Source organism: Tachypleus tridentatus, chromosome 2 (genome assembly GCF_004210375.1).
Source record: "Tachypleus tridentatus isolate NWPU-2018 chromosome 2, ASM421037v1, whole genome shotgun sequence".
In the NCBI taxonomy this organism is placed as follows: domain Eukaryota; kingdom Metazoa; phylum Arthropoda; class Merostomata; order Xiphosura; family Limulidae; genus Tachypleus; species Tachypleus tridentatus.
The window spans coordinates 152,719,398-152,734,630 of record NC_134826.1 but is presented as its reverse complement, the minus strand read 5'-3'; the positions used below and the strand labels follow the sequence as shown (position 1 = coordinate 152,734,630).

The 15,233-nt window shown below is 33.2% G+C and overlaps 1 protein-coding gene across 1 annotated transcript in view; it reads left to right on the top strand.

Annotated features, from left to right (window-relative positions):
• LOC143245650 (bridge-like lipid transfer protein family member 1) overlaps positions 1-15,233 on the top strand; it is a 252,531-nt gene that overhangs the window by 190,874 nt on the left and 46,424 nt on the right. Inside the window, 6 exon segments of the mRNA XM_076491999.1 lie at positions 2,577-2,700; positions 4,892-4,995; positions 8,192-8,311; positions 10,499-10,687; positions 10,982-11,173; positions 14,307-14,490. Coding sequence (XP_076348114.1) covers positions 2,577-2,700; positions 4,892-4,995; positions 8,192-8,311; positions 10,499-10,687; positions 10,982-11,173; positions 14,307-14,490 — 913 coding nt within the window.

The window sequence follows — 15,233 nt, the reverse complement described above, 5'->3', positions numbered from 1 at the left end:
GCCCATGCACATGCTCGATGGGTAAGATGTCAAACTCAGAAGGAATCTTGGATTAAGTTCACAACCACCATATCTTCTACCACCAGTTCCAAAGTCATATGGAACAAGATTCGAAAGTTCAATGGACAGTATAACTTTGTCCCCCTCTTGATCTTGCTCTCTGATGGCCAGGAGGTAGCTGATACCCAGACCAATGCCAATACTCTAAGTGAAAGCTTTTGCCAGGTATCTAGCACTTCTGCTTCTTCTTCCATCTTCTTAGCCATCAAGACTTGGTCAGAGCAATCACCTCTTTCCTTTCAAGATGATTGTCTCAATGACTATAATCGTCCCATTACACTGGTGGAACTCAAACTGGCCCTTCATCAGTCTGGCAGCACATCAGTTGGACCTAATGATATACACAATCAGATGCTGTGCCATCTATCTCCTGCTTTTCTTGATGTTCTTCTGATTGTTTTTAGCTGGATCTGGCAGGAGAATGTTTTTTCTGATGCCTGGCACCAGGCTATTGTTCTACCTGTCTCCAAGCCTGGGAAGGATCCCAAGATTCCTTCAAACTACCATCCAATTGCTTTGACAAGCTGTCTCTGTAAGACCTTAGAGAGGATGGTTAATGCTCGTCTTGTTTGGTTTCTCTAATCAAACAACCTCCTCTTGCCCACCCTGTGTGGGTTCTGACGACAGCGCTTCACCATGGACCATCTGATTTGACTTGAAACATCAATCAGAGAAGCCTTTCTCAAACGGCAACATCTTGTTTCAATATTCTTTGACATTGAGAAGGCTTATGATACAACACAGAGGTATGGCATTTTGCAAAACCTCCATACATATGGGTTCACGTGGCCAAAAATTTTTTTAATGGACAGGAGATTCTGAGTTTTTGTGGGTTCGACACCTTCCCGTTCTTTTCTCCAGGAACTTGGAGTCCCTCAGGGCTGTGTTTTGAGTGTCACACTTTTCAGTATAAAGATTAATGCCATCACTGAACAACTCCCTCTTACTGTTGCAAACGGGCTCTATGTCGATGGCTTTCACATCTCACGTCAGTCATTGAACATGAAGTATATTGAGCGGCAGCTACAGACTGACCTCAATTGTTTACTGAACTGGACCACAGCAAACGGCTTTACCTTTTCTCTATCTAAACCTGTTTCCATACACTTTTGCCACCAACAGGGTATTCACCCTGATCCTGAACTCCGTATCAGTGACGTTGTGTGGCCTGTGGTCCCTGAGACTAAGTTCTTGGGGCTTATCTTTGACAGTAAGCTGACCTTTATCCCACACATCAAGCAGCTATGAGTCAAATATATAAGAGCACTGAACATCCTCCATGTTCTCTCTTCCACCACTTGGGGAGTGGATTGATGTTCTGTGCTAAAGATATATCGTGCTCTTATTCAATTGAAACTCGACTGTGGATCACTGGTCTATGGCTCTGCTAGACCATCAGCCTTAAAGATGCTAGATCCTATTCATCATCAAGGACTTCAGCTCTACACTGGGGCTTTCTGCACCTTTAAGTCATCTGAGAAAAGTAGACACTCCCAATTGGAAATACTGTCTACTATTTGCTGAACAACTTTTGAACCATCCTTCCATTACTATTTATACAGATAGTTCAAAATCAGGTGACTCTGTGGGTTCAGCCATGGTTTGTTGAAGTTTGGTGGTGTCTTGTGCTGTAAAACACTAAATCAACCAACCAACCAATCAAGTTGAACATAACTAGATATAGCGACATGGACTGTAATGACACAGTGATGCTCTAATGTTGTTTTAATATAACGTATACAATGACCTCTGTATTTTCTTTGTAAAGATTACAGAAAAATTCATAAAGTTAGATTCAGTGTCAGTACATATCTATTACGATATTGAAGATGCCTGGACTTCAAGGAATTTCTATGGACTTTAAAAAGATATCTTTTTTATTTATCTGGTCTACAAAACAGCTATATATGTTTTATTGTAATCTTGTAGAAACACGTTCCTTTGTATCTTCCAGTCTGGTTGGTGCACCTGTATTAGTTTACATACATCTTATTTTTCAAGTCCAGATCTCGAACTTATTTCAGTGATTTCTCTGCTATTTCTGAACAATATTTTAAAAAGAGAGTTACATTATTTCCATTTTTATTTTTTATATCCCTGAATATTTTTTTTCTCTGTTTTGTTTGATTTAATAATAAAATTTCAAGTAACATCTGAAATATTTATCTTATGTTTTATGTTGTACAAGAATGTTTGATGATGACCAACCATGAATTGTATGGAAGTTTACACAATTACTAATGACAGTAAACTAAAGAACTACATGTGTGATTTTCCTAAGCTACAGACTAACTAGTGGAATTGTGTGATGTTTTTGATATGATTGAATAAGAATGAAACCAGTTGAAGTTCCTACAAAGATTAACTAACAAAAACATTAGTTTACCGAGTAGCTCATTATACAACTTGTAATTTATATATATCATTTTAATTGTGATAAGTTTTTATTCTGAATCGCTGTACCTATTTATTAATTGTTTCTTTAGTTACATATATGTTACTTCTCTTTGAAAAAGGTTACTTGGTGCAAGCCAGAACACAATCCAGCATGAGATGAGACGTCTCCAGGAGCTGGAAGCTGCTGTCTTTAATGATTTCCGGAGAGACTGGATCAAGAAATTGAGAAAACAAAGTGTAAAAGTAAGCATAACAATTAGAAGAATGCATATAATACTGTAGAATATACATTAACATAAAGATGAGAAGCGTCAACATGCTTTGTTGTCTGTAAACAGCATCAATACACCAATGTTCTTTTAAGTTAGAATTAATTTTTCTTGTACAGAAATTTAAAATAACCCTAAGAATGTATACATGGTATATAAATTTATTTTCAGTTTTATATTCAACCACTTCTTCTCAGGCCTTTATATTTTTTGTTTGTCATTTGGTGTTTTGTCATAAAACGTGAAATCTAGTTCAGTTTGTATTATAAATCCGATAAAACCAAGTGATGTTCTAAAAGTCATAAAATGAGGTGATATATTGATCAGTTTGTGGTCTAAATCTCGTAAAACATGGTGATATCTAGTTCAGTTGGTGTTCTGTTGTAAAATACAATGATATCTAATTCACTTGGTGTTTTAAATGTCATAAAACAAGGTGATATCTAGTTCAGTTGGTGTTCTAAGTGTTGTAAAATACAATGATATCTAGTTCAGTTGGTGTTCTAAGTGTTGTAAAATACAATGATATCTAGTTCAGTTGGTGTTCTAAGTGTTGTAAAATACAATGATATCTAATTCAGTTGGTGTTTTAAATGTCATAAAACAAGGTGATATCTAGTTCAGTTGGTGTTCCAAGTGTTGTAAAATACAATGATATCTGATTCACTTGGTGTTTAAGTGTCATAAAACACAATGATATCTAATTCAGTTGGTGTTTTAAATGTCATTAAACAAGGTGATATCTAGTTCAGTTGGTGTTCTAAGTGTTGTAAAATACAATGATATCTGATTCACTTGGTGTTTAAGTGTCATAAAACACAATGATATCTAATTCAGTTGGTGTTTTAAATGTCATAAAACCAGGTGATATCTAATTCAGTTGGTGTTTTAAATGTCATAAAACAAGGTGATATCTAGTTCAGTTGGTGTTCTAAGTGTTGTAAAATACAATGATATCTGATTCACTTGGTGTTTAAGTGTCATAAAATACAATGATATCTGATTCACTTGGTGTTTAAGTGTCATAAAACACAATGATATCTAATTCAGTTGGTGTTTTAAATGTCATTAAACAAGGTGATATCTAGTTCAGTTGGTGTTCTAAGTGTTGTAAAATACAATGATATCTGATTCACTTGGTGTTTAAGTGTCATAAAACACAATGATATCTAATTCAGTTGGTGTTTTAAATGTCATAAAACAAGGTGATATCTAGTTCAGTTGGTGTTCTAAGTGTTGTAAAATACAAGGATATCTGATTCACTTGGTGTTTAAGTGTCATAAAACACAATGATATCTAATTCAGTTGGTGTTTTAAATGTCATTAAACAAGGTGATATCTAGTTCAGTTGGTGTTCTAAGTGTTGTAAAATACAATGATATCTGATTCACTTGGTGTTTAAGTGTCATAAAACACAATGATATTTAATTCAGTTGGTGTTTTAAATGTCATAAAACAAGGTGATATCTAGTTCAGTTGGTGTTCTAAGTGTTGTAAAATACAATGATATCTGATTCACTTGGTGTTTAAGTGTCATAAAACACAATGATATTTAATTCAGTTGGTGTTTTAAATGTCATAAAACAAGGTGATATCTAGTTCAGTTGGTGTTCTAAGTGTTGTAAAATACAATATCTAGTTTCTGTGAAGCTCCTTCTCATATAATGTAATCCCAGTTTCTACTAGAGAGCTTGGTGTAGATGTCATGATATTAACATTATATTCATCCAGTATCCAACCTGAGTTTGATATGTGAAACCCCAGCAGGATGAAGACATTAGGTTCTTGTAGGTCGATCAAAGCGTGATGGTAAATTTATACCATCATGTGTCAGCCATTCTCCCTAATGATAGGTAGACACAAAATTAGTATTTCCAGTGTTCTATGTGTTTCAGGTTATTAGCAGTTATAGTATTAAAGTAAAACATTTCTCAATGTATTCATCTAATTCTGGAATTGACAACTTTGTAGAAGTTTTATGTAAAAATGAAAACTATACTTCACATGTTATTGAAGCCCTGATTTTTAGACAAACATTTTTATATAAAAATTTTACACTCTCTTTCCTTAATTCTCTTATTGTTAGAAGTTAGCAACAGTAACCTAGATTTATTGATAGTGCAGTTTCCAACATAGAACTAAAGCTGTTTTCTATAATTCACAGCAAGCAAGCTCTATCAAAGATAAGCTGGGACTAGGAACTTGTACTAGTGGCACTCCTGTCCAACCTTTATCTTTGATCTTGCCTGAAGTGGTTGGTAAGAAAAAGTACGTACCTTATAAAGGTTTTTGCATGTCTTATTATATGGTTAACTCTTTCATTATGGTTTGAAATGTTATTTGTGTGTTTATAATTTAGTCTATAAAATGAGATTCACAATCCAGACTTAAGTGTTTCAGTGTTAAGTGGACAGTGTTTTATTAAACAAGTGGTTGATAGAGGGTAATTACCGATAAGTGTTTTAGTGTTAAGTGGACAGTGTTTTATTAAACAAGTGGTTGATAAGGGTAATTACCAATAAGTGTTTTAGTGTTAAGTGGACAGTGTTTTATTAAACAAGTGGTTGATGGAGGGTAATTACCGATAAGTGTTTTAGTGTTAAGTGGACAGTGTTTTATTAAACAAGTGGTTGATAAAGGGTAATTACCAATAAGTGTTTTAGTGTTAAGTGGACAGTGTTTATTAAACAAGTGGTTGATAGAGGGTAGTTACCAATAAGTGTTTTAGTGTTAAGTGGACAGTGTTTTATTAAACAAGTGGTTGATAGAGGGTAGTTACCAGTAAGTATTTTAGTGTTAAGTGGTAGTGTTTTATTAAACAAGTGGTTGATGGAGGGTAGTTACCAATAAGTGTTTTAGTGTTAAGTGGTAGTGTTTTATTAAACAAGTGGTTGATGGAGGGTAGTTACCAGTAAGTATTTTAGTGTTAAGTGGTAGTGTTTTATTAAACAAGTGGTTGATGGAGGGTAGTTACCAGTAAATGTTTTAGTGTTAAGTGGTAGTGTTTTATTAAACAAGTGGTTGATGGAGGGTAGTTACCAATAAGTGTTTTTAGTGTTAAGTGGACAGTGTTTTATTAAACAAGTGGTTGATGGAGGGTAGTTACCAATAAGTGTTTTAGTGTTAAGTGGACAGTGTTTTATTAAACAAGTGGTTGATGGAGGGTAGTTACCAATAAGTGTTTTAGTGTTAAGTGGTAGTGTTTTATTAAACAAGTGGTTGATGGATGGGGTAGTTACCAGTAAGTATTTTAGTGTTAAGTGGTAGTGTTTTATTAAACAAGTGGTTGATAGAGGTAGTTACCAATAAGTGTTTTAGTGTTAAGTGGACAGTGTTTTATTAAACAAGTGGTTGATGGAGGGTAGTTACCAATAAGTGTTTTAGTGTTAAGTGGACAGTGTTTTATTAAACAAGTGGTTGATAGAGGGTATTACTGATAAGTGTTTTAGTGTTAAGTGGTAGTGTTTATTAAACAAGTGATTGATGGAGGGTAGTTACCAATAAAGTGTTTTAATGTTAAGTGGTAGTGTTTTTATTAAACAAATGGTTGATGGAGGTAGTTACCAATAAGTGTTTTAGTGTTAAGTGGACAGTGTTTTATTAAACAAGTGGTTGATAAAGGGTACCATCAATAAGTGTTTTAGTGTTAAGTGGACAGTGTTTTATTAAACAAGTGGTTGATAGATGGTAGTTACCAATAAGTGCCTTTAGTGTTAAGTGGACAGTGTTTTATTAAATAAGTGGTTGATAGAGGGTAGTTACCAATAAGTGTTTTAGTGTTAAGTGGACAGTGTTTTATTAAACAAGTGGTTGATAGATGGTAGTTACCAATAAGTGTTTTAGTGTTAAGTGGACAGTGTTTTTATTAAACAAGTGTTTGATGGAGCGTAGTTACCAATAAGTGTTTTTAGTGTTAAGTGGACAGTGTTTTATTAAACAAGTGATTGATAGAGGTAGTTACCAATAAGTATTTTAGTGTTAAGTGGACAGTGTTTTATATAACAAGTGGTTGATAGAGGGTAGTTACCAGTAAATGTTTTAGTATTAAGTAGATAGTGTTTATTAAACAAGTGGTTGATAGAGGGTAGTTACCAGTAAATGTTTCAGTGTTAAGTGGACGGTGTTTATTAAACAAGTGGTTGATGGAGGTAGTTACCAGTAAATGTTTTAGTGTTAAGTAGACAGTGTTTTATTAAATAAGTGGTTGATAGAGGGTAGTTACCAATAAGTGTTTTAGTGTTAAGTGGACAGTGTTTTATTAAACAAGTGGTTGATAGATGGTAGTTACCAATAAGTGTTTTAGTGTTAAGTGGACAGTGTTTTATTAAACAAGTGTTTGATGGAGCGTAGTTACCAATAAGTGTTTTAGTGTTAAGTGGACAGTGTTTTATTAAACAAGTGATTGATAGAGGGTAGTTACCAATAAGTATTTTAGTGTTAAGTGGACAGTGTTTTATATAACAAGTGGTTGATAGAGGTAGTTACCAGCAAACGTTTTAGTATTAAGTAGATAGTGTTTATTAAACAAGTGGTTGATAGAGGGTAGTTACCAGTAAATGTTTCAGTGTTAAGTGGACAGTGTTTTATTAAACAAGTGGTTGATAGAGGGTAGTTACCAGTAAATGTTTTAGTGTTAAGTAGATAGTGTTTATTAAACAAGTGGTTGATGGAGGGTAGTTACCAGTAAATGTTTTAGTGTTAAGTAGATAGTGTTTATTAAACAAGTGGTTGATGGAGGGTAGTTACCAGTAAATGTTTTAGTGTTAAGTAGATAGTGTTTATTAAACAAGTGGTCGATAGAGGTAGTTACCAATAAGTGTTTTAATGTTAAGTGGTAGTGTTTTTATTAAACAAGTGGTTGATAGAGGTAATTACCGATAAGTGTTTTAGTGTTGGTGGACAGTGTTTTTTATTAAACAAGTGATTGATGGAGGGTAGTTACCAATAAGTGTTTTAGTGTTAAGTGGACAGTGTTTTTATTAAACAAGTGGTTGATAGAGGATAGTTACCAGTGAGTGTTTTAATGTTAAGTAGATAGTGTTTATTAAACAAGTGGTTGATGGAGGGTAGTTACCAGTAAATGTTTTAGTGTTAAGTGGACAGTGTTTTATTAAACAAGTGGTTGATGGAGGGTAGTTACCAGTAAATGTTTTAGTGTTAAGTAGATAGTGTTTATTAAACAAGTGGTTGATGGAGGGTAGTTACCAGTAAATGTTTTAGTGTTAAGTGGACAGTGTTTATTAAACAAGTGGTTGATGGAGGGTAGTTACCAGTAAATGTTTTAGTGTTAAGTAGATAGTGTTTATTAAACAAGTGGTTGATAGAGGGTAGTTACCAGTAAATGTTTCAGTGTTAAGTGGACAGTGTTTATTAAACAAGTGGTTGATGGAGGGTAGTTACCAGTAAATGTTTTAGTGTTAAGTAGATAGTGTTTATTAAACAAGTGGTTATTCTTCTTCCTTAGTGTACTGAACACGTTACCCTCACCCACCAGTTTAGATAGCTCTCCTACTCATTCCCATATCCGAACTGCATCCCTAGACATGTCTGATCTCAGTGTGCCAGAGAAAGCAATTGTCCACAAGTAAGTCTGGACTATATTGGTTAGCTGTTAGTTTTATGGATGTATGTTGTTAATGTCTTATTTATCCAATGTATCTCTTTTAAAGCATAGTTTGAATTGCTCCAGAATATATATTGTTAAGTAAGTAATTTGCATTAGTATTATTTTTAAGAATGTGACCCATTCCTAAACTAATTATAACATCCCCAAAATGTAACTGGTTAAGTCATAACTATTTTATATAAGTCTTACTTTTGAATAATATACTGACTTATGTTCATTTAGCCTAATTTGTCCAGAATATATCTGGTTAAACCACAAGGTCTTTATCTGTCTTATTTCTGAAGTATATAAATTTTATGTTCACTGAGCCTAATGTAACGAGAATATTACTAATTAAACCACAAGGTCTTTATCTGATTTATTTCTAAAGTATATAACAGTTATGTTCACTAAGCCTAATTTATCCAGAATATAACTGGTTAAACCACAAGGTCTTTATCTGTCATATTTCTGAAATATATGAATTCTATGTTCACTGAGCCTAATTTAACCAGAATATTACTAACTAAACCACAAGGTCTTTATCTAATTAATTTCTAAAGTATATAACAGTTATGTTCTCTAAGCCTAATTTATCCATAATATAAATGGTTAAACTGCTAGGTCTCTGTCTGTCTTATTTCTGAAGTATATAACAGGTGTGCTCACTAAGTATGAGCTGCCACAAATATATGTATTTATCCTCTAAGTGAGTTGTAACTTTAGAGATTTATAATGGTAAATCATAGAGCAAATACAGCATATTGTGTGACTTTGCACTCGAACAACAACATATAAATAGTCAAGTAATAAGCAGTTATATATCTAAGTTTATGTATGTTCTACTTTCCAAAATATAAAAACTTAAATTACATTTATTAAACATTGCTTCATCATATAAACTCTACCATTAAGCTTGTGTTATCTATAAACATTTAAATTAAAATAGCTACAAATTATTTGTTCCTTTTTTGGATCTTTTGTTTTTACCACGTGTCTTTAATTAAATTGAATTTCTTAGTTACAAAGAAACAACTGTGCTTTTCCATTGTTTTTCAGGGCAAACTATGAATGGTCTAATCAAATGAGTGATGATATATGTAGACCTTCTTGTCTTATGTTTAGTATATTTCTCCACGTACTGTTTGAAATGTGTCTCATGTTGGGTATGGCAAGTGATAAGAGACTACCGACTCATTTTCTGACAAGCACAACCAAAGAAATTTTAAGTTCCAAAGAAATCACCTGTCATACACAAAATACCATTTATTTTAAACACTAGTATGTAGAACATACACAAACAATTTTCAGAGAACATTTAAACAACCATAAATATTCTATTAACACCAGTAAAGATCTCCTTGTTGCTCAATGTTTTAACCAACCCAGTCATTCCATTAACAATGTTATTCTCATAGGCATTAAAACAGGATTTAAAACTAAAGCTGATAGAGAGATAAAAGAAACTGATTGGAACACTAACCAAAACACTGTTGAACCTTGTGAAATCAATCTAAATCCTGGAATCAGTGATCTCTGATAATTGATTTCTCCTCTATTAGAAAAATAATTTTTTTCTTTGCTTATTTCTGTCTTGTAGTGTGAATTTATTATTTATTTGAGAAAATTAGCTTAACTATTTTTCAGTTTGTCTCCAGGTGTCACCTTTTTTTTTACTGAAACACATAGGTATACCTTATATATCACTCATTTCCAGCTTACTCCTGAAGAAGAAAGGTTCATTTTTCCAAATTCTCACATTTTGGAGTTTTTCTGACATCATGGATTTTTCCATTGTTATAGTGTTTCAAACTTGTTGAAGTATAAATATGAAGATGATCTTTAAAATTTGGAGTTTCATGTTTTATTTTTAAATAGTTTTAGATGACACAATTTCATACAAAAAGTTTTTTTGCAATTAATTTGTAAGGTGTGATTAAAATTATTATAACCTCTTATGATATTGTGATATTTTTTTTAATGTCTACTAGTGGTTGGTGAACTTTAGACAATATATTAAACTACTCTGTAAGCACTAAATGTGAGCTATTAGCTGAAAGATTTAAATACCACAACTTAAGAAACTTGTATTTATTTATAAATACTAAAATCACAAGAATTTCTGTTAAACTGGACAGTTAAATTTGGTTATGTTTTCTTTTGCAGAGAACTTTCTTTGGATAGTGTATTTTCTCCAAGTTTGTCAGCTGAAGATGAGCTTTGTACCAACACCCCTACACCATCTCCAACTGGAGATAATTCACCATTGCCATTACCTAAAAGTCTGTCTTCTCCACATACAATAATGATCTCTTCCGCAGTTCCTAAAATAGATGGTCAGTCACAAGTTTCAAAGTAAGTGTTTCAACAAACTTCAAATTATAATATTATAATTTGTATAAAATATTTCAAAACAACTGGTCTTCAAATCCAGTTCAGGCTGAGATTAGAAGAAAGAAATAGAATAATTAAAAATTAGAAACGCGAAAACATTGTATTTTGGATTGCAAATACTTGTATTCTAAACTGAAGATTGAGTCACATAAAAGTTTAATTTTAGATAATAAATGTGACTATATTTCCCCTAAGGTCTGTTTATACTTGCTTGAGTTTATTCTGAAGGCTTAAAACGTTTATTCGTTGGTTCAGGTCACCTGGGGACACCAAAAAGACAGGATATGCTACTCCGGGGGCAACCAGTAGTGGAGTGAGCTCTTTCAAGCAACCTCCAGTAGAACCAAATATTGACTTTGAGCTGGATATACAAGTGTTTTTTAACAGTGGGAAATGTGTATTGCACACCAAGGATCCATCCAAAGAAGATGAAGCAGTCTTAAGGAGGTTACTTTAATGTTTTGGTGTTGTTAATTAAGTGCCATGAATTTACCATTTGTACTAGGAGCGTTTACTCTCTATACATATTATTTCATTGTTTTTAGTGTACATGTAACATTGTTAATTACTCCTTCTTACCTGATTGTGTACATGTAATGTTGTTAGGTTACTCCTTCTCACATGATTGTGTACATGTAACATTGTCAGGTTACTCTTTCTTACCTGGTTGTGTACATGTAACATTGTCAGGTTACTCTTTCTTACCTGATTGTGTACATGTAACATTGTGGGTTACTATTTCTTACCTGTTTATGTACATGTAACATTGTCAGGTTACTCTTTCTTACCTGATTGTGTACATGTAACATTGTCAGGTTACTCTTTCTTACCTGATTGTGTACATGTAACATTGTCAGGTTACTCTTTCTTACCTGTTTAGGTACATGTAACATTGTCAGGTTACTCTTTCTTACCTGGTTGTGTACATGTAACATTGTCAGGTTACTCTTTCTTACCTGGTTGTGTACATGTAACATTGTCAGGTTACTCTTTCTTACCTGATTCTGTACAAGTAACATTGTCAGGTTACTATTTCTTACCTGGTTGTGTACATGTAACATTGTTAATTACTCCTTCTTGCCTGATTGTGTACATGTAATGTTGTTAGGTTACTCCTTCTCACATGATTGTGTACATGTAACATTGTCAGGTTACTCTTTCTTACCTGATTGTGTACATGTAACATTGTCAGGTTACTCTTTCTTACCTGTTTAGGTACATGTAACATTGTCAGGTTACTCTTTCTTACCTGGTTGTGTACATGTAACATTGTCAGGTTACTCTTTCTTACCTGATTCTGTACAAGTAACATTGTCAGATTACTCTTTCTTACCTGGTTGTGTACATGTAACATTGTTAATTACTCCTTCTTGCCTGATTGTGTACATGTAATGTTGTTAGGTTACTCCTTCTCACATGATTGTGTACATGTAACATTGTCAGGTTACTCTTTCTTACCTGGTTGTGTACATGTAACATTGTCAGGTTACTCTTTCTTACCTGGTTGCGTACATGTAACATTGTCAGGTTACTCTTTCTTACCTGGTTGCGTACATGTAACATTGTCAGGTTACTCTTTCTTACCTGATTCTGTACATGTAACATTGTCAGGTTACTCTTTCTTACCTGTTTAGGTACATGTAACATTGTCAGGTTACTCTTTCTTACCTGGTTGTGTACATGTAACATTGTCAGGTTACTCTTTCTTACCTGATTCTGTACAAGTAACATTGTCAGGTTACTCTTTCTTACCTGGTTGTGTACATGTAACATTGTTAATTACTCCTTCTTGCCTGATTGTGTACATGTAACATTGTTAGGTTACTCTTTCTCACATGATTGTGTACATGTAACATTGTCAGGTTACTTTTTCTTACCTGGTTGTGTACATGTAACATTGTCAGGTTACTCTTTCTTACCTGGTTGTGTACATGTAACATTGTCAGGTTACTCTTTCTTACCTGATTCTGTACATGTAACATTGTCAGGTTACTCTTTCTTACCTGATTCTGTACATGTAACATTGTCAGGTTACTCTTTCTTACCTGGTTGTGTACATGTAACATTGTCAGGTTACTCTTTCTTACCTGGTTGTGTACATGTAACATTGTCAGGTTACTCTTTCTTACCTGGTTGTGTACATGTAACATTGTCAGGTTACTCTTTCTTACCTGATTGTACATGTAACATGGGTTACTATTTCTTACCTGTTTATGTACATGTAACATTGTCAGGTTACTCTTTCTTACCTGGTTGTGTACATGTAACATTGTCAGGTTACTTTTCTTACCTGGTTGTGTACATGTAACATTGTCAGGTTACTCTTTCTTACCTGATTCTGTACAAGTAACATTGTCAGGTTACTCTTTCTTACCTGATTCTGTACAAGTAACATTGTCAGGTTACTCTTTCTTACCTGATTGTGTACATGTAACATTGTGGGTTACTATTTCTTACCAGGTTGTGTACATGTAACATTGTCATGTTACTTTTTCGTACCTGGTTGTGTACATGTAACATTGTCATGTTACTTTTTCGTACCTGGTTGTGTACATGTAACATTGTCAGGTTACTCTTTCTTACCTGATTCTGTACAAGTAACATTGTCAGGTTACTCTTTCTTACCTGGTTGTGTACATGTAACATTGTCAGGTTACTCTTTCTTACCTGGTTGCGCATATGTAACATTGTCAGGTTACTCTTTCTTACCTGGTTGCGCGTGCATGTAACATTGTCAGGTTACTCTTTCTTACCTGATTCTGTACATGTAACATTGTCAGGTTACTCTTTCTTACCTGGTTGTGTACATGTAACATTGTCAGGTTACTCTTTCTTACCTGATTGTGTACATGTAACATTGTGGGTTACTATTTCTTACCTGTTTATGTACATGTAACATTGTGGGTTACTATTTCTTACCTGTTTATGTACATGTAACATTGTGGGTTACTATTTCTTTTCTTATTAAGCATGTAAAGTAGTTATCTTGAATATAACTGAACTGTGGTTCTCTTGGTTGCTATATGAACACAACCAGTTGTTGGATAACTATATGAACACAACCAGTTGTTGGATAACTATATTAACACAACCTGTTGCTGCCTCATATTTATGCATTTCTTAATTTTCTCTCCAATTTTTTAAAACTTTCTTTGACAGTTAGATCTGCACTAACATATAAGTACAACACTATGACAGTTAGATCTGCACTAACAGATAAGTACAACACTATGACAGTTAGATCTGTAATAACAGATAAGTACAATACTATGACAGTTAGATCTGTAATAACAGATAAGTACAACACTATGACAGTTAGATCTGTACTAACAGATAAGTACAACACTATGACAGTTAGATCTGTACTAACAGATAAGTACAACACTATGACAGTTAGATCTGTACTAAGAGATAAGTACAACACTATGACAGTTAGATCTGTAATAAGAGACAAGTACAACATTATGACAGTTAGATCTCATCTTTACTGTAATCCTTTCTGTAGATCTTATCTTTTATTTATTTATTGGTGTTGTCACTATAAAAAATTTCTGGATGAACTATCTTGTTACATCCACAGATCCATGCAGAAGGAAAGAAGTATATCAGGGGGACTGCTGGACATTTCATCTCCTAGTCACAGTAAGAGACGGAGTGGAGGAAGAAGCAATGTTTACTCTTCACGTCAAAGGTACCAAAATATTCCAGCTGTTGGTCAAATTGCTGACTTCACTGTACTGTTGATACCTGGTCTCGATATTAAGGTTGGTTCTCAGTATCATATTTAACCTGTAAAGAGTAATTTTGTGCTCTGATAATCTGCTGGTTTATCACTATTTATGTACGTTTTTATGGCTGGACACTCTGCTTCTGTGTTTATATTTGAAATCAAATTCAAAGATTTTACTTTATTACTACAGGTTATAGATTTTGTATTTGGACATCACAAACATCTAATCTGAACTAATGCTAAATTCAAAATATGAAATGATACATAAAAATTGATGTTGAGGATACATTTTTTAATTACTACTTTTACATTACTACTAGTTTCTCTTTGTTACGTATAATACTAGAATTTCATTTATAATCTACAATCTGATACCAGACTTATTGACAAACATTCATAAAATAATAGTTCAATAATATTTTGAACTTGTGTCTTCCCAGCTGATCATTGGTCAAAGTTTTATCATCATATTTGTAGGCTTGTGTTGATATATCAAAACTAAATTGGTTTTTTTATATTCTATAATCAAATAGAAATACATGTATAATGTATCCTCTGTGAATGAATGTTCATAGTAATGAAATTAAACATCTTCAATTAATATTTTCTACTTCAGTGTCTGTTTCTAAGTTTAAATATACATTAATATGAACTACTTCAGTTTCTGTATGTGAGTTTAAATATCCATTAATATTATCTATTTCAGTTTCCTTTGTTAGTTTAAATATCCATTAATATTATCTGCTTTCCATTTATCTATGTTTGTTAGTTTTTAAA